We start from the raw sequence: 25,453 nt of genomic DNA on the forward strand, positions 1-25,453 counted from the left end.
GTTTGAAATTGAGATTCTTATTACTTCTTTGGTGCCCATCAATGATGAAAAGTTGGCCTAGTCTGCAAGTTTCCAGTCTAGGATGAAGTTCTTGAAGAGGCCAAACTAAAAGCAAAATATTTATAAAAGCAGTAACAACAAAGGCTAAAAAAAGATGACTATGAAGGCGTAGAGATTAGTAACGGATAATACGGAAAGGGTGCTCCAACTGAAAGAAGAAAATAATAAACTAATTCATGAGAATAGCTTTTTGGTTGAGCATACACATAATCAAAAGGCTAGAAATGAAGAGCTAAAAGCAAAGGACCAAAACAACTAATGCTTAAGATCAAAGAGATGAAGAGAATAGAAGAGGAGAATAATTATGAAGTTGATGCTACAATGAAAAAAGAGGAATGAGAAAATCGATAATTAAGAAAATATGCATGAAAATGAGCTCCAAGATATGGTTTTGGATGATTCAATACATGCATCCCCACTTTGGATCAAGATGTTAATTAAAAACAGTAAGACCATCAACGAGGCAATCCCATTTATCATGATCTTATGCTATTATATTTTATATTTTAAGAGGTAAGGATATAAAATCTTCTACAGTTTCGTCTTCCTCTTTATTCCAATCGACGTGCGGCATCCAAGAAAGCCAAGAACTCATGAGAAGGAGAGAGAAGTTGGAAAAAGAGGTCTGTGACTACCGGTAGGCTGTAGAGGTACTTGGATGGAGGGGCGAAGCTTTTCTGACTACATAGACGGCATGTTGGGTGATTGGGGTTGTCGAGGTTGCTTGCAGTTGGAGCACGCGCGGTGGCAGAAAGCCACCGCTCATGTCCACTCCCACCACCATGTAGTAGGGCGGCTTCCACGTCTTCTCTGCCTGGCGACCATCAAGAAAGAAGGCTATTAATTTTTTTAATAAATATCCTCATAAATATTAATTTTATATAAATATTTTTTTTAAAATTAATATTTATATATGTATTGTTGTAAAATACTTATTTTGCTAGTTTATTTTTTTATTCATATTTTTGCATATGCACCTACGCCATCTAATACTGCTAAAAAATTAATAATTTCAAATTAAAATAATTAAAAATATTTTTAATAGATAGATTAAAAAAATTACAAGGCGACCGTGAGGATAACAAAAAAAATAATTTTAAAATTTTATTTTATTTTTAATTAAAATAAATATGGTTTTTATTAATGAAGAACTATTATATTAAAAATATTTGTGTAAAAATAATATTTTATTAAAATATAAAAATAAATATAAATTTTAGGAGAATATGAATTTGTAGAAGGATATTTCTCTAAAAACAAAAAAAGGGGGAGAGATGGAGGGACTTCGGAGGACGCTCTCGTGTCACGTGACGTGGCCGGGGTCAACGCTATCCGGGGAAACCAACGGGGAATCGGCACGTCGTCGCTTGATTAAGGTCATGGGAACCGCATTTGGATGGGCGGCGGTGTTTCCGCTCTGGGCCCCGTCCCGGCCCATTGTTTGGTGCCGGGTGGGATAAAAAAGGGGATATTATTTATTTTTGCACTTTAATCGTATTCTTCGGATAAAACTTGCCGTGGGAGAATCGAAGGCGAGAGGGGGCGGAGAAGGGAGGAGAGAAACCCTAGCCGGCTCCGACAGTAGACATTAAGAGGTCGGTATCTCACAAGCAGTACGTTAATTTACTCACGAAAGAGGGGAAGGGAGAGATCGGAAGGGGGTTGTGATGCGGGGATGGTAAAAGGTTTCTTCCTTTTCTCTTGTTTCCGGTAGATCGATGTGCGTTTGGTGCTAATTCATTACTTGTTTATGGAGATTAGTCCTCAGATTATTCTGATTAGTGGTGCCGTTGAGATCTGTAACGAATTGAAGGAAGGGGAAGAGGGACGGAGGGGGAATTATTTGTTCTGACATTCGTGTTTCATTTTTATGGTTTCCTGCTTCTCTATATTTGTTTCTTTGGTTTCCAAAAAAAGTTTTTTTTTTTTAGGAATTTGATGATTTTTTGTGGGGTAATCTGGTTTTTTCTCCTAATCTAGTCCTTTTTTCTTTTCTTCTACAGTTCTACTGGCAAAAAAAAAAAAGCCTTCTGTTTTCAACACCTTGGATTTCTGTTTCTGGAGTTTCAATATTTGCTAATGATACTCTTTTATTTGTCCTTTTTTAAAAAAAAGTTCGGGACTTGGAAATTGATTTGTTTTCTGAAGTTTCGTGTCAATTGAATTTTATATGCAGTCTATTTCCTGTTATTGCAGTTGTGTTGGATATCAGATAAGGTATTTTTGATTTTAAAGGGAATAGGTCACTAACTAATAAAGTGCGCTTACCAAAATGGATTCGGGATAGAATGTTTGGACAAGAGAATTTGCTTCTTGTCTAATTTGTCCTTTTGTCATCTGAAGCTGTTTTCCTCACCTCCTAAATAGGTTTACTATTTTATTGTATATGTGATAATTGGATAATAATATGCATTAACAAAAAGAAAGCATGCTTTTACTTTGAATACATGCTGGATGATTCTGCCCCCTCTCTTTTCTGTTTGCCTTTTTGTTTGTGGTGTTTTGAAGTGTTTTTCATTTATTGCTTCGTTCAGATGCTGATTCCATATTGGGTCAAAAATTATATGTGCTCCAGGTTGATACTCAATTCTGAGATTTGGGGTGTAGGAGTGTCTAATAGCGGAGGAGGTTGTTTTGTATTAGACTTTTTTTTTTGGATAATGGGTCTTGTTTGGCTGTTTAACTGACTGAAGTAGAGTAGTTGAAGCAATGGGGTTAAAAGTTAAACGGATCGTGGGGAAGGGTGTAGTAATGGGGAGTGGAGAATTTGGTAAATTTATTTGGTGCAGCCTATGTTGTAGTGTTGGAATCTGGGTTGTTTCTTTTTGGAAGGAAAGAATTGGTGGTTTGATTTGGACTCATGGAGGTGGCTTTGGATGTCTGGTTTTGTTGTGGACAGGGAGGAAGGTGTTGGTGGTGGTTGTAGTGGTGGTGGTGTTGGCCGTTTTGTTGGTGGTAGTGCATATTGGTGGCAGCTGGTCGTGTTAAGGATAAAGACTGAAGATGAGTCAAAGCAGCCGCAGCCCTCCAAGAGACCGCAGGATCCGCACTGAACGATCCTCATATCGTGATGCTCCATACAGGAGGGATGTTCGCCGAGGTTCCAGGTCTTTATTCATTTTTCATGTCCTCCACCCCCCCCCCCCCCCCACCCCTCTCCCCATCTGAGTATCATATGGATCTGTTATATCCTTCATGTGATACGCGATACACCTATGGCTTACCCATTCTATTTTGGATTTCAACTATATTGCTATGTTTCAGCTATGTGCTTTTCCCTCATACTTTGTTTAAAGTTAGATGTAATAGTCTGCAGTTGTAGATAAGGTGACTCCTATGTCTGTCTGAAATGCATTTCATACTGCATAATTGAGGAGAACTCATATTAAAAAAATAATTTATATGCTGACTAATGTCCCACTAGAAAAGATGCCAATGTTTTATTGAAATGCAAAAGTTGTCTCTTAAGCCCTCTAGATTTCCTTTGATGCCTCTTTGTTTTATATATATATATAGGGAGTGAAAAAATGAAATAGGACTTATTCATGCAAACTTTATATTTTTTTGTTTGCTACATGGACTATTCATGTGGAAGAAATGGATGATTATTCTTTCTATGCTTTTAATCACTGCTCAAATGCCTCATATGTACCTATTGGCAGCTAAAAAACTGAAATGCGGACCCACTGGATGTTGTTAGGATCAGGATCAAGTTATAAATCATCGAGGGATTTTGATCATAAGTTTTGTTTTTGATTTCAACAAAAATCTTAAAAATATGAAATAAATGCAAAAATTGAAAAATGAGTCAATTATTAGATCTGTGAAGACTAAGAGGTTGTACATATAACAATCCTAGCTTCCACCATCATAAACCTATATGTAGCATGTCTGATGTATTAAACATCATGTCTACTTTTTCAAGGTATCTATACAGATCCTGTCAATTGAATTATTCTTTTAGGTAGAATATTTATGAGAGAAATGTATCAAATTTAAAAAAGATTGCAAAAGTATGAAAATTTTCCTCTTGATCATAAATCCATAAATTCCAAATTTTTTTGTTTCAAAAATTGTAATTAACTTGCTACTTTTACATGCTCAAGATTATTATGGATAAACAAGCAAGTTTAAAGGCATGTAATCCAATAAATTATATGAAATAGAATTCCATATGATCTAATTTATAAATAACATGATCAAGTTGAATTTTATGATGCACAGGATTGTGTGATGTATAATATAGATTTGGATCTTATTTTCAGACTAATCCTGATCCAAAAATGCGATCTAGAATGTTCAGGGCTATTTTGATCAGTATAATAGATCCATATCATGAATCATTAGTATTTCAGGAACAATTTAGCCGCTTACATGCAACTTGAACTCATCAAATCTGCCTTGATTTGCATGCCCTACATTATCTAATGCATCACCCACTTCATGAGGGTTTTATGTGGTTCAAGTTCTTTGTGGACACTTCTACTTCAGGCTTAATATATGCACACCTCATGTACCAATTGGGTGTAGATCAGCTGGGCCATGTCAAACATGAAACTTTCAAGGCTTCCTATTAAATAGCGCTTGTTCAACATCATGCTTCAGCTGGACAGCTACTTTTTTTTTTTGGTGCAACGGCGGCTCACACACTGCAGGGTGGACAGCTACTTAACAACAAGCAAAAGTGGCAGAATTTGTCTTTGAATTGTACGCTAATAAAATACTAAAAAAGCGGTGTGTAGTATTCATTTAGCTGCATCTAGAAAAATAAGGAACAAAAAAGGAGAACAGCTGACACAAGGGAAAAAACTACAATTGAGAAAACAGTTCAGGAAACCACTCAAATTTCTCAGTTGTTTGCTCTCACTTCAAACTTTTCTTTTGTCTTCTTCTTGATATATAGGACAGAACCCTTGTTCTGCCTCCCTTTTATGTTTGTGTGCCAAGAATGTTGTACATCATCCAATCTCTTCTATATATATCCTTGCCTCCTCCTTGGCTCGTGTGTAAATTTCAATCTCAAGTCTTTAGGAGTGCAACATATGGATCTTGAGGTAGTTTTGTAGAAGCATCTAATTATTATTGGTTAATCTCTATATCAAAATGATAGATTATGCATTCCAGCATGACAAAATTAAAAATCCATTATTTGAAAAGAAAAAAAAAATAAAAGAGAAGTGATTGGCACACTATGTGTGATTTTTTTCCTGGTCATATTAAATGATCCAAATATTAGCAACTTGGGGAAAACTAACTTCTCTTGAATGTTAGCTTAGACTTATATGGATTAGGATGCAGAACTAGAGATGGTTTAAGTCTATTTGTATGCAGCTTCAAGGTCAACCCTATTTTTTACAATCAAGCAGGCTCTTTCCTAGTTGATAGGGCCTTATGAGTTGCCATGCGAATGTCTAATGAGCTTACTTATAATTTGGAGCCTAATGAGAGGAACAAAATTTATGTGACTGCAATCTGAGTTCATTATAATTTGACTGAGCATGATCAACTTTATGCATAATTGATGTTTACTTCATTCATTCAACAGTCCTTCAAATCGGCGTGTTTGCTTCTTTTAGATTTTTGTTCACACTTAAACCCTAATTTTATATTCTGGGTTCATTGTCACATTTGTGGTCAGTTTTGGTGTTGAAATTTCAACTTTCATAGTTTAAATATTTTGAAAACTCAGGTCAAAACTCAGCAATTTATAGATTTAAGCCTTGCTTCCTGAGTCCTTATACACCTCTACCATAGATTGTCCTATATTTGTTTGGTATCCAAACCTTTGGAAAGCCACCATAGCATCCAATCCAATTCATGGGGCATATCTGATTATCAAAAATGTCCTTATGAGTTATGAACATGTCCTTGATGAAGATTCCACTGTGGATCTTGAACCACATGATTTTCTTGATTGGATCACATATCTAGAAGATTACTTTGATTGGTATAGTATGTCTGACCAGATGGGAGTCCATTTTTATTTTTCTTTCTATCTTCTTTCTCCCTATTCTTACTTCTTTATTTTTGTGCTTTGCTTTAATTGCCTCTATCTTTTCCTTCGCTGCATTTTCCTCTGCAGTCGACAGCATCCAATTGAACCTGATCAGATCTAGTGAATTGCTACTAGATGTGAACCTATAAAACCTTGACAAACCTTTTTTCCTACTTTCTTAATTCATTTTTAATTAGAGATCAGGTTGAATTGAATTTTTCAGCAAGCTTTTATTCTATTCCTAGCCTAAGCCCTTATAGATTCCCTCCCGTAGATTGTCCTACATCACTTTGTACTTTATCTGTTGCTTGGGAAATCAACTAGGTTGTAGCTTAATCTTTCGGCTACAATTGCCTAGGCTACTTGACAATTATGTACATGATACAGCATTAGTTGAAATAAAGACATTGTCAAATGGACGGTATATGCAACAATTCAAAAGACAAGCAACTTATAATGTCAATCTTTTGGGTAATATAGTCAAGTTGCATGGAACTAATAATGCATTATCATATGAAGATATTCTTTTTGCTGGGTTTCATAAACCGCAATAAGCTGGTTAAACCTTTCTTGTAACCATGTTTTTGAACTTCTCTAACTTATTGTAGATAGTAAATTATCAAACCTTTGGATAAAAACTCAAATAGGTTGTTGAACGAAATACCAAAAGTATAACCATTCAGATTTTTTCCCAGTTATTTGGGCTCATTTTTATATAGCCTTATTCACCAAGTATTCCTATTTAGAGCCACCTCTGATGCTATTCTGAGATTCTTTGTCTTCTCTTATAACCTCCATTCATATTACATTAGTTAGGTCTTTCCTTCCTTTTCCTGCAACCTTCAACACAAATTGAAGTACCTTTCCTTATTGGAGACCCCCTGGATCTTTGTTTTATATGCTTATTACCATGGAATGCCGTACCGGCCGGTACGGGCCGGTACGTACCGGTCCGGCCGTGGACCGGTACCGGAACGGATAAAAAACCGGTATTTCCGGTTTTTTATCCGAACCGGCCGGTACGGGTGCGTACCGGCCGGTTCGGAGCCCGTACCGGCCGGTACGCACTTCGTACCGGTGCGAACCGGCCGGTTCGCACCGGTACGATTTTTTTTTTTTTTTTAGAACCACAGCGCCGCGCGCTGTGGTTTTTGAAACCACCGCGTACCGGCCGGTACGGGACCGGTACCAGCCGGTACGTACCGGACCGGACCGGTACCGTACCGGTCCGGCCGGCCACCGGTACGCCGACCGGTACCGGTACGGCGGACCTTGCTTATTACCATCTCAATCAATTTTCAGTTTCTTTATCGTTAACTTCTGCAACTCCTACAGCTCATCTTCCACATACATTTCTCAATCTATTCTTTTTATTGTTATTGCATACCCTTAACGTTCTCATTTCTACCTCACTTAACTTGTTTTCCTCTTTATGTCTAACATTATATCCATATAACATTGCGGGCCTTATTATTGTTCTGTAAAACTTTCCCTTAACTTTCCAAGTATGTGTCAATTATATAGTACTGTAGCAGTTCTCCACTTTATCCAACTAACTCTAATTTTATTATGTCATTTACTAGATCATAAATAACAAAACCAATCATTATGTGGTATCTCTTGTCTATCAATCTGAGTCGGAATCTCATCTTTGTTTCCATTCTCACTAAATACATTTCATATACTCAGTCTTTATTCTACTGATTTTAATCTCTTATCCTCTAAAGCTTTCTTCTATAAGTCCAATTTAGTTTTTGATGTAGTTCTTTTCTTCATCAATAACATACATCCCGGTGCATGTTCTTGAATATTAGCAATATGCTTTAATACAAAGTTAATATTTTGGGCTCTTGTGCATAATATACTTATATTGGAGTTCATATAGCAGAGTTGTTGATTTTCATATGTTTTCTTGGGTTCCATAATTAAAAATTGACCAATCAGATTGTGTACAACCATTTGCATATTTTTCTCTAAGTGCTTGTAACGTGAAAACTTAAACCCATTGTATGCTTTAAAAGTGAACTAACCTAAGTTGAAATTGCAGGCCGACCAAATTGCTATTCAAAAGATTAAGGGTATGTTAGAAAAGAAAATATATAGAATCAATATATATATATATAATATAACAGAAGGTAAAAGAAAGGAAGATCCTTTTTTTCCCCTGATAAATGGTAAACCTGCAATTCTGAATCAGCAAAATATTATGAAGTAATTTTTTCATATTACAGAAGTTAAAGAAATTGACATATAGATTATCTAAATCAGGATTTGCAATATCCATATATGCATGTATATCAGATTTGAGATGTTTGAATTAAAACAAAGCAAGCATAATTTGTCAATGAAATCTAATTTATTACAGTGTGATATATTATTTACTGAATAGAATACACCATAAAAGTAGTTGTGAAAAGCGAAGTTTAAATCCCTTGAACGATGATTGTTAATATAATTAATACAACAAACCTAGATAGCATTGAAATAAAATTGCAACTGGAATAAATATTGTATATAGTTGTTGAAGTAAAATAGAATTGAAACTATTTTAAAATAATTTTGGAAATCATTATTATAATATCCACATAAGCACTTGCTGTCTGAAGCAGGAGATAGGTGTTATACAGAAATTATCACAAGGTACTTATTGCAGAATACTTTGTAATGCAGTCATAATGGCATGTGTAGAATTAGAGATTACATGACGTTGGAAGTATGATTAAGGAATTGCAGGGAAAGTGAAAGAATAGAGAGGACAAGTAAACTAAGCAACTCAAACAGTGACCTTACGTAGCATGTTTTGTTAAAGAAAAGATTCTCAACAAAGAAATGATAAGTAAAAGATAGTAATTAGGTGCAAATGATTAAGTGATAACTGATATTTGTATGCTACATTATGATCTGGTATTGTGACAGACATATTATAGGACCATGATAGTACATCAAAGTTTCTATAGGAAAAAATGTAGTCCTAATTTTGCATGAAAAAATTGTTATATTCTTTAGGTCCAGTTTGGTTTTTACATCACATAAGTAGATGTCTTCTAGTTGGTCAGCTTGAAAGGATGCATACCATGCTAGTACCAGATTGAGACATAGCATGACTTGGAGGCATATTTTTCTGAATGGGTTACTTTACACATTTGATCATGATCAAGTGCTTTTGGATTATCTCATGTCTTTTGATTTAATTTACTTAATTTAAATGCACCCTCATACATCATCGTGCTTCATGCATTGCTTACATGACTCCAGATCCACCTTAATGAAAGCAACTAGACCTGAAATATTGATGTCAAAGTCAATTGTCCAGTGGATTTCTGAAAGTAATGTTTCATTTCTTTTTTTGGGGGACAAAGTGACATTTTTCTTTTCTTTTTTCTTTGTTATCTCAGCAAGTCCTTTCTATGCATTATAATTTATTCGATATCTCTGTACATGTGCATAAATATGAGGCTGGGTGCATGGGTGTCCATGTACTTGTTTGTGGCTTGGTGGGGGTAATATATATGCACTTCTATAGTGTTGTTTGATTTCCATTTGCTGCTTACGAAGGACCTTAATTTTTGTTCTAGTTTTACAATTTGAGTTGTAAAGAGGGCTCTGCCATTCAAGATAAGAATTGTGTGCGCGTGCATGCTGCTTGATGGAGATAATGGATATGCACTTCTAGAATGCTGTCTGTTCTCCACTTGCTGGTTGCAAAAAATAAGGATGTTATGTTTGCATGCGCCATATAACTTAGGAATAAAGAGGACCCTAAGATTAAAGATAAGATTGAAGAGCAGCAAAATTATAAGTGACTTGGACTTCGAATTTAGGATAGACATGAATCAGTTTCAGGAAGGCTAGAAATTGCATGTGGATGAAGTTATGGAGATGGGGAACAGATCTGTTCGTGCTTCATCAAATCAAATGGTGTTGGCACATAAAGCAGGGAATACAAGTAAACCTGTCTTGGAGGTTGACGAAGGTATTTGGAAAAGCTTGTTGTATGAAGTTTTCAAGAATGAGCATGGGTTTTCTCTAACCATGTTCTTGCTGATTCTGTGCTTGTCCAGATAAAATTCCTTTATCCAAGAATGAGCTTTGTTAATATGCTAAAATTTGCACCTATATTGCTTGCTTGGTTAATATGGAAAATTACTTTATTGATGTTGCATTTTCAGTTTGCTAGCATGAATTTAATTGCCAATGTAGCAAAAGCTGAGTAGCTGGAAACTAGTACCTAAGGTAACGTACCTGCTTTGGAAATTCTCTGGTAACTCAAACCTGCGCCTGCTTCATAAGTGCCTCCTTCAAGTGTCAGCAGACCCACACCTGCACCTGCTCTGCTCCGCTCCCAATTCTGGCAATAAGAACAGAAGACATGATTACATGTTAACTTAATTACTATTTAATAGAAATATATTATTGATTACTTGAAGATGGTCCTGGATGCATGTAGTGATGTTTTTTTAAATTATTTTTGTCAACAGAGAGTGCAATAGTTTGGATATTGAAAATTCTCGTTTTGCTGTTTCTTTATAGGCGTCTTGATCTGTGCAAGAATTGCAAGCGACCTGGACACTATGCTAGGGAATGCCCAAATGTGGCTGTCTGCAATAATTGTGGCCTACCAGGGTAAGAATCAGAATATAATATGTCTCCACTATATACTTACATGGTCTTAGTAGGCTTGTGAGTTGGATTTTGCCGGTACTTTGTTTTTTGATTGGTGGATCTTACTGTAGACGGCAGTGTAGGCGCATGTCATCTCTTTGATCATTTACATTGCATCAAAGCGCATCATAAAGTGAAAACAAATATATGAGTCGTAATCCCAATGCAGTTTGCATGATCAAATACAATGTATAATGGTAATAGCAAGTTTGAATGGGTTTTGGGATTGTGGTTTTGCAGTTTAATTTGAATCATCAATGACATCTGATTACCTTTGAACTGCATATTAACTGTAAATACATACTTTATTCTTTCCCATGTTCATTCAGGAGATCACTTTGCTAACTTGTTGTTACTAGCCTTCATCATTTCTTATCCCGGAAACATTCACCTGCTTTATTCCTTAGTTTTCATTGGTTTTAGATATATTATTATGTAATCCATTTAATCAGGCACATAGCGGCAGAATGCACTACAAAGGCCCTCTGTTGGAACTGCAAAGAGCCTGGCCATACGGCAAGCAAGTGCCCCAACGAGGGTATTTGCCATACCTGCGGCAAGGTTGGCCATCTTGCGAGGGACTGTACTGCTCCCCAGCTGCCGCCTGGGGATTTAAGGCTCTGCAACAATTGCTACAAGCAAGGACACATTGCTGCTGATTGCACCAACGAGAAGGCTTGCAACAATTGCAGGAAGACAGGGCACCTCGCTCGTGACTGCCAAAATGAGCCTGTGTGCAACCTGTGCAACGTTGCCGGGCATGTGGCCAGGCAGTGTCCAAAGGCAGATGTTTTCGGTGAAAGGGGCGGCGGCGGCGGCGGCGGCGGCGGGCTTCGTGGTGGATACCGGGATGTGGTATGCCGGAGCTGCAACCAATTCGGCCACATGAGCAGGGACTGCATGGGTCCCTTAGTAATCTGCCACAACTGTGGTGGAAGGGGTCACTGGGCATACGAGTGCCCGTCCGGGAGGTTCCTGGACCGCGGCCCTCGGAGGTACTGAATGATTGGTGGTGACTTTAACATAATGCTTTGGGGCTGAATATCGGAGCTCTGGACCAAATTTTAGATAGAACTGCATTTTGAGTGAGTTTGCGTGGTTATCTTGATTGTTGGACGGGATTTGGATGCAGTGGAGGCATCCATATAGGCCTGTAACAGTCAATAATTGAACTTTATGCTGGGTTCTCTTATCTTGTGGTTGTGACTAATTTTTCACCTAAAACTGGTTTGGCTATCATTGGGATTGTGGCCTGCTATACTGGTTGGTGTTGCTTCCAGTTGATTGGCACAACTGCCATGGCGTCATAGAAAACGCTGACCTTAAATTTTTCTTTGGGAAGATATACCAGGCGCATTACATCCGTCAGCACATTATTCAAGTGACAGGCAAATTTTGCCTGCTTAAATTCAATGTTTTTCCTAGCCCTCAAACTTGCTAAATAAGAAACTTAGCCAACTCTTCCGCATGTGTTGCTATCAGCCATTTGAATGGTTGCCTTCTTGGTTTGATATTGCTAATTTGCTAAGGCGCAGGACAAACTTTATGATTGGATATGATCAGCAAGTAATGCAAGAATGATTTTTCAAGGTGACGAATAGATTGTTGTTTCGCATGGTTGAGAAAACATGGCTTATGATTGCTCCTGCAATCAATCAATTTTCAAAAAGTATATAGATAAATATCCATAATTATATGAGGAATCATTTGACTGATCAGTGTTGGGAGAATTTAACCAATGATGAATTCCATACATTTGAAGTAAGGATTGTCCCAAGGTTATTTAATGATTTCATTACAATAGCTGTCTGATTAAAGCAGAAGGAAGCTGGCTTACCAACATGAGCAAAATCAAAGTGAAACAAAAATTTGGTACCAAATGCAGGGGAAATCTTCTTGCCTTAAATCAGTTGAACAAGTGCCATCACTGGATGTTCTTTTTGTAAATAGACGAGCAACCAACAAGACAACATCAGTAGAAAAGAGAGGAGATGAACTCAGATGAGTGCTACTTAAACGCTGCATTTAATACGCCCCCAAAATGGATGATGACCTGGATTTGGTACCAAGTAGCCAAAACCTACCAGCCAGAATACGCATACAAATTTTTGAAGCACAGGGCTTGAAGATCTAATCCTACTCAGACTTCTTATTTTGATTCCAACCATTGGCTTCTCCATTTTGGCCACCCGTTGCCCATTGCTCCTTCAACTGTCAAAGATGACAAACAAAATTAGTATAGTGAAGAAAATAGCAATGATGAAGTTACAACTTTGAACCTAAATGCATGGAATGGGTATCATCTATAACTTTGTATAATGAAATATATAGAATTTGAAAGTCTCAATGCATGAATTTTTTTCCAGATAAAGGAAAATAACTTGCATACTACCATCCATGTATCACCATTTAGTTTAGGCTTGTGAAAACAGATGCTAAAACAATTTACATTCAAGCATGTCATGTTTGACGTGCTCGCACGGACGTGCACGCACATGCGTGAGAGAGAGAGAGAGAGAGAGAGAGAGAGAGCATCTAGCAGATGCTAAAATAATTAACATTTGTTCTCAGAAACTAGTATGCATGTCCATGTATGCTTCGTTACAAAGTAATATGTGATACTTCTATAATGAAGACACATAATATGTAGAGATACTGGCAAAGAAGTAGAACTACCTTTGCAAGGTGGGCCTTGCGATACCTGTAACCCTGGGATGATAAAGAAACAAGTATAGCATCAATATACCAGATCTCTCCCTTTAAAGCTAACCACACACTTAAAACTGTAAGAAATTAACGAACCTTGTCAGTCCCATATATGTAGTCACAGTAGGTAAAGACAGAAGCAAAGTTACTCTGGCTCTGGCCTCCTACGTAATGATGATAATCATGGTACTCTGCCCCTCCATAAAATGGGATATATTTTGTGGGACTTAGAGGGAAGTCATAGCTGTTTGAAACATTTGTCAGCAAAAAAAATAATAGGATTCAATAACTGCTTGAGCAAGTGATTTAACTTTAGATATCTATACTTTTCTCAGCGGGTGACGTATTCATGCTAAAAAGCATAAAAACTTATAGGACACTGGAAGCATATGGATGGTTAATTATATGAAATCGAAACAGAAGAGAATAGAGATAAGAAATTAAATTTATAGACTGAAAGGGAAAACACAGGCTGTGAGATAAGCAACATTGCCCATCCACAAAAATACTAATGTTCAGAAAGAGATAATCTAGCAATGACTTCAAGAGCATTCTTTCCAAGAAAATCCTGGCTAACTGCATGTCTAGCATCCATAGAGACCTGCAAGAACTGTTTTACATTTTTTCGTTGATAAACTGGCTCTATTCAGTTCAATCTATAAGACCAACATTAGTCACAGGCAATAATAGTTGTGAATCACTTTAGATATTAAGAAAGAATGAAAAGGATAACAAGCCAGCAAGATGCAAATAGGAGTTTCTGAAAAAATTATATACAGTTTGAATTGAAAAACTTCCTTGATTTTAAGCTACTTCATAAGCAAGTCTATGATCATTCAGAACCTCAATGTAGATATGATTCAGTGGCTTTCTGAAGATACTGAAGGCTACTCGAACTCAAACACATAGACGTTGTGGGCATTTTAGAGTTGAGAATCACAATAATTTAACATTTTGCATTCAGAAAGCTTTTGTTGATTAGCATCTTTGGAGTAAGAAATGTCTTCAATTTCTGATTACCCTTTTTGTTTTTATTGATAAAATTCTCATACAGTACACAAATATATACTTCTATGCAAGCAGTTTCGATACCAGCAGGGACTCAACTTTGTAATATTTACTATATAATTAGTGGACCTACTAAAACATAAATACATGAGAAATATCGAACAATAAAGCCATCAATTTTCTATATTAACTCAAATATGATTGTTACAGAGATTCTATCTCTATTGCATACACATATACGTTACATATATTATATATAAACATGTGCACACATATATGTATATACATATTATACTGGGTATGCAAGATGAGAACTTATCATATCATAAATTTGAATGGGTTTGGATAGAGAACTTGGGAAGAGAAAACATCGGTTAGATATAGATATGCTCTTTCTTTGATTAAAACGGATGAGGAAACCCACCCTAATTTATTTCCCTAATTTATTCAACTAAAGAAATCAATGCAGATCACAATCAGATATCACATAAAATTCTTGAGATATATTGGAACAATTAGAAATTCTAGGATTTGAAGGTAACCAGCAATCGAACATATCTGTGTATTGTTTTAGAATGAATGATATTGGTTTGAATTTCTTCAGGAAGATATGTTGGTTCCTTTCTTTCCAAATTGTCCAGCAGATTGCAATATCAGGGGATCAAACAATGTCCTAAGCACTTTCTGGAAATTTCTTCGATGTGAAGTTGACCAAAGAGCATGCATAGAAAATGGTTAGCTGTCAATATTCAGTGCCTGTAAGATTTGGTCCCAAATTGTCCTTGGTTCCCTGCATCTAAGGAACAGATAGTTGATGGACTCTTTGTTGGTGCAGCAAAGGAGGTAAATGGAATCCACTAGCATTCCCTTTTTAATGAGAGGATCTCCAATGTTGAGCTTCTCCTAGACTGCGAAAGTTAGAGATGATACTAAAGAGATAGTTAGGCAGCTAGTTATAAACTTTTTAACAGGATTTTCTTTCATACTCATGGTTATCTTATATTGAAGTTTTCCAGGAAAACTAATTTAATGTTTCACTAAGGGCAAATTTGACAGACCCAAAGACCACAGCATACTCCCGTTATAATTTGTATAGTTAAATATGATACATACATAAATCTGGTTTCCAGGTGTGGTTATAATACACCGGGAGTTAAGCAAGGACTTCACACCCACTACAAAAATCAATTTTGGGGTTCACAGATGCGAATCTAACCAATTGGATAAGAGCAATAAGGCCTACAATGCCTAAAAATAGAAAAGGAGATATTTTGGTGGTCCTTTGCCTATACATCATGACCTCCCACTATGATTTTGGGCTGCCCTGATTCGCAGGCAAGGGGTCTTCTCTTCACCCCAATGTGAATTATGACTGCACACCAGGATGGACCTTCCAAATTAAAGATTTAAATCATCCATGATCTACATCATAAAAGAAAGCTTCGAAACAAAAGATTTTGTTTTGGTGGTTTTTAACCTAAGATCAAGTTTAATACAAAAATGGATGGTTTTAATAGCATGATACTATATTTTGCTATGATCTAATCATCAAAATACATTAAGCTCCAATCTATCCATGTTTTTCCAGTTATGTGTCCTATCATGTAAATTAGCATGCGCAACTGATACCATTCATTTTTGGACAAGATAGTATATCACTAGAATTAGCTTGTAGTTGGATGTTTGGCAAAGATAGAAGCAACCACAAGACTAGAAATTGCAGCCTGAAATTAATAAGTCATTTCACATTGTTCATTTGGCAATGTATCTCTTCTTCAAATGACCGATCACACAATCAAGAACTAATTAATCCTAATAAAATCCAGAAATATAGACTTAAACTAAATAATTTGTTACTAAAATAAATTTAGTGCAACTTAATTCATTAGAATCTGATTACACTAGGGCATGTTTGGTTGGGGGTATTTGGACTCTAGAATGGGTATAGGAATGAGTGACTCTCATTCCAACCGTTTGGTTGGGGGGAGTCCCATTCTGATTCTAGGGGGGAATAGGTATGCCCCAATCCCCTCCAAAATCCAATCCCTACTCTCCCTTAGTATTCAAATCCGATTCCGATCACGAACCAAACGTGTAAAGAGATATGGCTATTCCAATTTCCATTTCAATCTATTCCGATTCTAATTTCGATCATGAACCGAATGCACCCTATATTCATTAATTTGGGAATCTATTACATAAAATGCTTAAAAGAAAAAAAAAACATCTTTTGGAAACCTTCAATGGGAAGCATATCCACATCTCCAATTGTAAAATTCATAAACAAATGTAACATTTACTAAGAAGAAAGAAATTTCATATTAACTTTAATATCCTTTAACATTACAAAGTAATAAAATACTAGCTGTGAGAAAAACTGTAAAATTTGTAAAAATGGTGTTATATTTAAATTTTCAAGGTGAAATTTCCAATTTTTAAACTGACTTATAGTAGTAGCAGATACAACCATGTTGGGTTCAGGTTGTATCTGACTCGACCCAACTTGCTTCTCATTTTGCCATTGGTTGTCCCGATTTCTTGGACTCTAACATCAACAGTTTATGGGCATGCTGGAAGTGGTTGAAGAAGCATTTATATGCATACATTTGCATTGCACAAGCCATCTTAAATCAACAATGGCTCAAATGACCTACATGCTCAAAAGCCTTCAGAAGAGGTTATCTGCTCTACAATTCCAAAAAAAGCACTCCTTCAATCCCTTCCCTCAAGCCCAAGACAACAACTTGTTAAGATGATATGAAAGTTTCCGAAGCAAGTACATCACCCTTGGAAGAAGTTTCCTACCATTGATGCCCCATAAGTTTCATGACATGTCCCTCTCTTGACTTTATTTACTTGGCCAGAAATTTCACACCAATTTCTATTGGATTGATATTAAGCTGACCAATTATGAGATTTGCTCAACCCTTCCTTCGAGCCATCTCAATTGTGTTCTATAACCAAACCCATATAATATGAAAAAAGCTTGGATGACAATGATGCTGATGATGATGTTAATTGCTATTTTTTGCCATATTCAACAATATAGGTTCTCTTCCTAGCTTTGTGTCATCATTAGGTCAACTATCTATTTGTGGCAGCCCATCTTGATCGTATCTAAGGCTTCTGAGCTAGAGATTTTTAATGATCTCCTAAACAAAGTTTCTTTCTCCTATATGTCAAACTACTGGCTGCAAATTGGTAAAGCTTCTGGCCCTTAACTTTTTTCCAGCAAAAGCTCGACTTTTCTGCTATTTTGACAAAGGTTCAGAATTTGAGGTCTTTCGGCTTTTATAGGTTTTTTTTCCAAATGATGCAATTCCTAATTGTAAGTTGTTTGATTTCTTCTCATGTCATTTCAGTCAACTGTTACAAACCCTCCACTGACAAATTGCCATTTCAACTAAAAAAGTCCAGGAACTTGCTTTTTCTAGAAATAATAACTTTTGAATTCTTACCAATTTTTCTCCTTGTTTATAGATATTATGCTATTCATTGTGATAACTCTACCACTTAACTAGGAACTATTTTTTCAAAAGCAAAACTAAGAGACTTTTTCTATAGCTTGTACTTTTTGATAGAGTCATTTTCAATAGCATATTATTAATTTATTTAGTGATTGTGGTGGCAAATCCTCATAGATGCAAATTAAGGGTTTTGCTTCATGTGAGGGATTCAACTGTTTAAATAAACATATAAGAGAAGGTAATAGACAAACATGTTGTGGAAAGCCCTAGCTATGCTCCTTATGCAGGTAAGACCAATCATACTACATGAAACATGTTTTACGTACCAAGACAATCTGCGACAGGAATGACACTAACTAGGACAACTTTTTTACCTTTACAATCTAGACTAATTTTGATTGCCTTCTAGAAGAAAACATGTTTTAAGCACTTATTTGATCTCTTGCCTATTAAACAAATTTAGCATGCTAAGTTATAATGCATATGCATGTAATCGAAATGTCCAAATAAGAAAGCAAGAAAAAAATAGGTAAACATCAATTAGCAGTATACTACATCAAAACAAACAATAGGAATCTTATTATTTTGGTAAAACAGAAGAGAGCATATAAAATACTTGATAAAGAGTTACAGTCTAAGCGGCTAATATACATACATACATGTATGGTTAATCAAAAAGGTGCTAACTGTGCTGAACACATAATGCAGCAATCTGTTTACATATAAGCCTGCACTATAGCCTGCTGTACCAGCATGACAAGATATGGTCCATATTATGCAAGACAAACCAAACATATGGTGTGATGTAGCATCCATAGTATCATTGTCAACTTTCCCCATCATGTTTACGATATAAACCAATAGTAAATTCTTGTTTACAACCCTATCTTGCCTTCTACCATCCCCCCAACAAAAAATACATGTTAAGTTTGTCCCAATGAAGGCCAAATCGAGATCCTTGTGAATTGTTAGATCACTGGCAAGCAATTACCGATATGTTGTTCACTAAAAATTAACATATTTATGCATTCTTCATCTAGCTTCCTTCATGCAATAACATCGTCCTATTTTTCAGTGTTGATGGCACAATAAAATGTTAGTCAGGAAACTTCATAAAACATTGCCTACAACATAAATTTAAGATTAATGATTTGGGTCCCTTATTATTTCAAGTATGAAGCTGATCTTATCTGCTGTTCTGCACAATCAGTATAGTCAATTGCTGCATGTGTAGCATCAAACTACCAGTGCCTCATTGGAACTCCTTTTAGCCTTGCAAACTAGTAGTAAGCTCCCTTAGAATCCTATGAACTACCATTTTTTGGAGTATGACTTGTCTAGTTGATCATCTCCTATTAATGCATGTCATTCTTATAACTTTGTTTTAGACTATCACCAATAGTTTTTGAAAATCTCACTTGTAGTCAAAATCATCTTTTAGGAATGATTTTTTTGCCACTATTATTTGTAAAAATGGATTGATTATCCCATCAAACAACATCTATCTATCTCTTGGAGACCATATGTTCCAGAAGAGCAAGCACAAGACATTTTTATTTCTTGCAAAAAGGTTCAACAAATATGCAACATATAATGAGTATCATGAAGCAAACAGTAAATAAATAATGGAAAAGCACAAAAGGGCATAGTGTATCACCAACCAACAAGAGCATCGCTAACCAAGACAAATACAGTAGTTTGCCAACTTAGATTATGTTTTTAATTGGATGGGTTCATTTTTATGAACAAATTCAGTTTTACCATATGTTTGATACATACAAGATGCTGTTAGGCTCTATCCACCTAGAAAAGGGAAAACTACTCAATGTTTGCAGATACACTAAAACCATGGGTTAGTTTTTCAATTATGTGCATGCATATTGAGGTAAGAATGCATGACTGGATATTGAAAGATCCAACATATCAAACCAGTTTGATGTGCTTGTCAACCAGATGATGAGATTAAGCTTTGTATTTTGTTTTCTTTTTCTTTGAAGAAGACATATAGCAAGCAAATAAATATAAAAGCCATTAAGGTGATATGGCAATAAAAGAGCCAAAACAGAAAAAATTTATCCAAGTTGTTTCATATGTGGTTTTGATCAAACAAGATACATACATGCCTTCAAACCAAAACAAAAAAAAAAAAGATGGATTGGGTTTGTTGAATTTCATGAAAAATGGCAAATACAAACCGGTATGGTCAAACATCGGTAATCGAAGCAATTATAAACACATATATATAATGGTTGCATCAATCGACAATGGAGGTTCTACCTACATATATTTTACGCAGTCATGAAACTGCTAGCAACAGCAGACACAAGTAAAGACAATGGATTTTGTCAGAAGGAAAATGAGAAATTTACACCAAAAAGTTAATTCTTCTAAGCATACCAACCTTGAGCACAAGTTTGATTTATTGTGGTGGAATGTCATGCACCGAACAAAGGACTGACAGACATGATTAGGCAAGGATTATTTTTGTCATGCACAAGTTTGTTTTTTCGTGTTATTTTTGTGCACAACAAGATGGCAAGGATTAGGCTGGATATGCAAAACACATGATTAAGCAATGCGAATGTCACAAGCCAATTGTAAACATAACATATCTTAGGTTGTTGGCGCTGTGACAAGGTCAAGGTTCTAAGAAGTGATTTTCATTTTCTTCATTTTGTTGATTGATGAGTGACAAGGTTAATAAAAGGACTCAAATTGCAAAAGCAGGAATATAAAGGAGTCAGATAATGATGGAATTTTTTTTGGCTCGCTTTTGAAGAAATTAGGATCTCAAAAAAAAAAAAAAACTAATGGTAGCATGAAAACTTAATAATGAAATTATAAACAAGCTCTCCCACCTGGAGTATGCCTGGCCTCCAAGCAAAATGCTTCCCTCTTCTTTACTGTCTGTTTTTACTTCCTTCATTACTAAAAACATATATGATATTTTTCATCCTATCATCTATCGCCAGGCCTAGGCACCTTAGTAGTCTCCTTGTGTGACCTATAGTAGTAGCATATAACCATGGCATGGTTAAATGATCAACAGGCTGAGCATTTTTCCATAGCCAAATCATGTGCATAACAAATAATTAATGATGCTAAGTGGTCAGATATTGACGAGAAAAGCAAATGGACTCAAACTCTGAAAGCTGGGAAATCAAAAGGATCAGCAATACCAGCAGTCCCTTGTATAATCTTTAGAGTTGGTAAATCTTAAAACGCATAAATTGATGTTGTGATGGACGTTGTGTTTTTTCTATCCCTAATCAAAGGATGCTTGCCCTGGAAGCAAAAAACAAGAAAAAAAGAAAAAACTTCCCCTTCTTCAAAGCTGAATTCTGTTTACTTTAATACTAAAAAAAGAATATAAGCAGGTTACTAATGAGCTCAACATGGTTAAACAATCAACAAACAGAACATCATCACCTCATAACAGGATCAAGTGGACCATACGCAACGCTTTCAAAAATTCTCCTTTCATCAAACTCCTAAATTAATATAAAGTCCATTATGTTGGCCAAAAAAACGATATAAACTAGAAGAATCAGAAAAGAATGCGACTGCAATCAAAAGTTCAGTAATAATACCCGCTGTGGGTCTCGATGGCCTCAACCTGGCGGAGAATGATCCAGAGCCAGAAGGTGATCATGTGGCCCGGGGCGATGGCGGGGCCGACGAAGGAGGGGATCCCGAGGATGAGGACCTCGGCCCAATGGGCGTAGGGCGCGGCGAATCCCATCGGCGCCGTGAACTCGTGGTGGACGCGGTGGATCTTCTCGTACCCCCACCGCCCGTGCAGCAGACGGTGGATCCAGTAGTTCCCGTAGTCCTCCACCAAGAAGTACACCACCAACTGCGCCGCCATCTCCGCCGCCGACGGCAGCGGCAGCCCCGTCCGTATCCCAACAAACTGCATCATTTTTAGCCATTAAAAAACCAGGAAAAAAAATCTTTTTGAGACTTTTCGACAAAGCGGAGGGTAAAAAGAGGAATCCAGCCAAAAAAGGCGAAAACCCTAACCCTAGAAGGCCCTAGAAGAAGGGGGGTGGGGTCGGGGGAGATGAGAATGAAGCGAGACCTTGATGGAGGGGTAGGAGAAGAGCTGGAGAGGCCCGACGACGAGGAGGAAGGCGCGCATGACGTCCTTGTAGCACTTGAAGAAGGAGGCCGGGGGGAGTTGGACCTTAGGCTGGAGCTTGTAGGGGACTAGGGTGGAGGGGAGGCGGAGCTCCAGGAGGGCGAGGGGAAGGGGTACGAGAGTGAAGACGATGAAGAGGAAAATGAGGTTGTGGGAGTAGAGGAGGTAGTCGGGCATCTGGGCGGAGTAGCGGAACCAGAGGGCCTCGGCGGCGGTCAGATTACGCCCCAGCGCCGCTTCCGCGGCAGCGATCGTCTCGTACAGCAGCATCTCCGGAGGCGGCGGAGGAAGGGAACGGGGGGGCAGGAGTGCGGAGAAGTCCCACGAAATATTTATAATCGGTACGAGGTAATGTCGGTGGGGTCGGCGCGCCACCGGAGACCGGGCCGCCGAATCTGAGGAAGGCGGACGGGGCGGAGAAGAAAGCGGACGGGGTGAGGGGGCGGAATGCGATATTTTGGAGCTATATAAGGGTGAAATTGGAAAATAATTAAAACGAAGCACGTCGGGGCCCCAATTTTGTACCAAATGGTTCCCTTATTGTTTCATCTCACAAATGTAGCTTCTTGTTGGTAATGTTGTTGGGCTCCGTAGCATTACCTGGAGAGGGAAAAAGGTGGCGGGTTTACGTAATCGTCGAATCGGGAAAGCTTGAGGATCCGCGGGGGCCAGAGGCCATGGCGCTTAGCTGTGTGTATTTTGTCACTGGCAAGAACTGATAATATTCCTCCAAATTTATTTTTATATTTAGATTTATTTTAAATATAGATAGAAATTTAAATATTCAACTAATATCTATATTCGTATTCGAATATCTCATTTTATTTCCAATTATATTAAATTTTATATAGCACTCATTAATTTTTTAAAAAATAAATAACCATATGCTATTAACTTAATTTATTATTTATTTAGTAATATTTTTAATTTTATAATCATAAAATTAATTATATAATTTATAGCCGTATTTATATTTATACTTTTAATATCCGATTGGTATCTACATCCATTCAAAACAAATATGAATATAAATTTTTACATCCCACTAACATCCGTATCCGTATTTGTATGTGTCAAATAAAACAAACATGAATATAGATATGCTTGTATTCGATACGTATTCGACCCAACTTCAGCTCTAGATATTAGTAGAATAAAAATCTATATTTTTGTAAATAAATATGAATACAAATCTACTGAAAAATAATTAAAAGTAAAATAATCAAAAATATTACTAAATGAACAAGAGACCAAGTTAATAACATGTTAATTTAGTTATTTATTTTTATTAAAAATTTATAATTATTAGATAAAATTAAATAAAATTATAAATATTTAGATATATATTTATATTTAATTTTTTCAAGATATAAATATCGATATAAATATTAATTAGATATTTAAATTTTTATTATTTGTAAAGAAATAAACATGGACGGGTATCATCGAATCCACTTTTACTTTTACTCCTAAAAAGCGGTGGCCTCTGTGCTGAGTTGTAGTGCGGGCCATTTGAGTGTGGAGGCAGAGAGGGATGGAGATTGGAGAATGGGAGATCCGAAAAGTTGGCCTGCCGTAAGGGCCCGTGGAATATGGCCGGCGATGGGCGGATCCGCTACTTGGTTTTTAAGAAATGTGATGCTGTTTGATGATATGTTGGTATGTGGGGTGAGTTTGTGTTGATGGGATGGTATGGATCGCTTCAGCTGGGATGATGGGGGCATTGATGGTGTCATGGAAGGATTCAATCATGACAATGTGGTCTAGGAGCCATGTGGGACCTGCATAACATGAGGCCATATGCACCTCTCTCTTAGGGTTAGGATTGCATTGGATTCACATGAAGTCATTTTTTTTAGCAGAAATAAAAGTGGAGAACAACTTTGTGCTGATTGGCAATGTGTAAGTTGGGTTTAGCATTGGCATATACCTTGATAAAAGAGTTTAATTTTTTCTAATTTAAATTTACAATTACGGTTACGATATCGATATGATTCTTAAATTTTTGCATTTGTTTTCCTCGAAAATGTGCCCACCAAGATATTGGATTCAGATTCAGCTATTAAATATTGCCTAGATTTGGATATTGATGAATGGTAAGCTAATCCTCTTTTCTCTTTTGGCTCTCTATTACCATCTACTGCTCTATGTATCTAGCCTCAACCACTCACTCATACTGGTCTGCATGGGCCACCTCACCTTGTTGGAAATCAGGGATGGGTTGGCTCTGGCATATAATTTATATTTTGGTATGAACATAATCAAATCTGACCTATGGCAATCCCAAATATAATGAAGATAATGTGAGGCATCAATTGGGGCAATCTATAGTTTAACTCAAACCTCGAGCTAGTAATACCTAAGACAACCCAAAACTTGTGAAGTTATATGTTAGTTTGGGTATAACCAAACAATTTTTGTATTTAAATCAAACATGAATTTGTATTTTTAACCCAAGCTGGCTCAACCTCACCTTGAATAGTATAAGTGAACTGAAATGGATTAAGTAGCTCATCGAGGAAATATTAGTCAGATGAATTTAAAAGCTATTGTTATCTTTGGATTTAAACAAAGGGTTAGTTCAAGGAAAATAAAAAATTTATTTTGCTACTTCATATAGAATTTGAATTTAAAAGCTACTGTTATATCCCAATGAACAATGAAAACTTGTATAAATGCTATTTATTCTTGCCAATTAACAAATGTCAGAGGATGGAACAACAGTTAAATATTGGCTATTATTTTTTATTCTCTTTATGTTGTGCTCTAAAATTATTATGAGATAGACTATGGTTCTCTCGCGAGGAAAGGTTATCCACTATTCTCAATTACCAAATATTAATGGAGCATCCGAATCGAATATCCATACCATTAGTATTTATGCCACCAAAATTAGCTAAGAACCAAAAATCATGTACCTTGACGGTCTCTAAATTGTGCATCATACAGATACGAAAAATGGTCAGTTTCTATTGTACTAGTATACTTATACATACATAATAAAATATTTAAATTAAATCTATCGTATTAATCCTGATATATATATATATATATATATATATATATATATATATATATATATATATATATATATATATATATATATATATATATATATATATATATATATATATATATATATATATATATATATATATATATATCTTAAAAATATGTATAAATTAAAATCAGCAAATTTTAATACTTAGATCATAATAAAAGCTGATCTCATATCGTTTTAATTGTTTATTTTTGTATCTTTTTTGTATACAGATCAAAGATCATTAAAATACATAAATTTTAGTTTTTGAATATTTTTTAATAATATAGATAATAATCAACAGTGTAAATTTTTAATTTTAACATCTCATTATTGTTTGAAATTTATATAAGCCAATATTCTCTTCTCTCAAC

At 36.1% G+C, this 25,453-nt stretch overlaps 2 protein-coding genes across 4 annotated transcripts; one reads left to right on the top strand and one right to left on the bottom strand.

Annotated features, from left to right (window-relative positions):
- Positions 1-1,458: 1,458 nt before the first annotated feature.
- Positions 1,459-11,909, top strand: LOC103718599 (uncharacterized). 3 transcript variants are annotated; one of them, XM_039126774.3, is made up of 4 exons: positions 1,459-1,655; positions 2,636-3,167; positions 10,586-10,678; positions 11,170-11,909. In XM_039126774.3, exons 2-4 carry the CDS (start codon positions 3,064-3,066, stop codon positions 11,717-11,719), a joined length of 747 nt encoding a protein of 248 aa, XP_038982702.3. In that variant the 5' UTR covers positions 1,459-1,655; positions 2,636-3,063; the 3' UTR covers positions 11,720-11,909. The 3 variants fall into 3 exon arrangements, with proteins under 3 accessions (XP_038982702.3, XP_038982701.3, XP_088579572.2); XM_039126773.3 differs by having other exon boundaries at positions 1,546-1,655; positions 2,960-3,167; XM_088723446.2 differs by having other exon boundaries at positions 1,595-1,745; positions 2,960-3,167.
- Positions 11,910-12,447: 538 nt separating this feature from the next.
- Positions 12,448-22,495, bottom strand: LOC103718600 (very-long-chain aldehyde decarbonylase GL1-10-like). The gene is made up of 5 exons (XM_008807498.6): positions 21,980-22,495; positions 21,489-21,811; positions 13,520-13,667; positions 13,394-13,426; positions 12,448-12,928 (listed from the first exon to the last, which is right to left on the bottom strand). Exons 1-5 carry the CDS (start codon positions 22,307-22,309, stop codon positions 12,854-12,856), a joined length of 909 nt encoding a protein of 302 aa, XP_008805720.3. The 5' UTR covers positions 22,310-22,495; the 3' UTR covers positions 12,448-12,853.
- Between the last annotated feature and the right edge of the window lie 2,958 nt (positions 22,496-25,453).

This window comes from Phoenix dactylifera, chromosome 6 (assembly GCF_051530095.1).
Source record: "Phoenix dactylifera cultivar Ajwa chromosome 6, Ajwa_hap1_PhDact_Kaust_v1.1, whole genome shotgun sequence".
Classification (NCBI taxonomy): Eukaryota; Viridiplantae; Streptophyta; class Magnoliopsida; order Arecales; family Arecaceae; genus Phoenix; species Phoenix dactylifera.

Coding starts and splice junctions, on each gene's coding strand:
- LOC103718599 (XM_039126774.3), top strand. CDS start 3,064: ATGAGTCAAAGCAGCCGCAGCCCTCCAAGAGACCGCAGGATCCGCACT. Junction 3,168..10,585: donor GATGTTCGCCGAGGTTCCAG/GTCTTTATTCAT, acceptor GTTTCTTTATAG/GCGTCTTGATCTGTGCAAGA. Junction 10,679..11,169: donor AATAATTGTGGCCTACCAGG/GTAAGAATCAGA, acceptor CCATTTAATCAG/GCACATAGCGGCAGAATGCA.
- LOC103718600 (XM_008807498.6), bottom strand. CDS start 22,309: ATGCTGCTGTACGAGACGATCGCTGCCGCGGAAGCGGCGCTGGGGCGT. Junction 13,668..21,488: donor GCCATCGAGACCCACAGCGG/GTATTATTACTG, acceptor TGTTTCAAACAG/CTATGACTTCCCTCTAAGTC. Junction 13,427..13,519: donor ACATATATGGGACTGACAAG/GTTCGTTAATTT, acceptor TTATCATCCCAG/GGTTACAGGTATCGCAAGGC.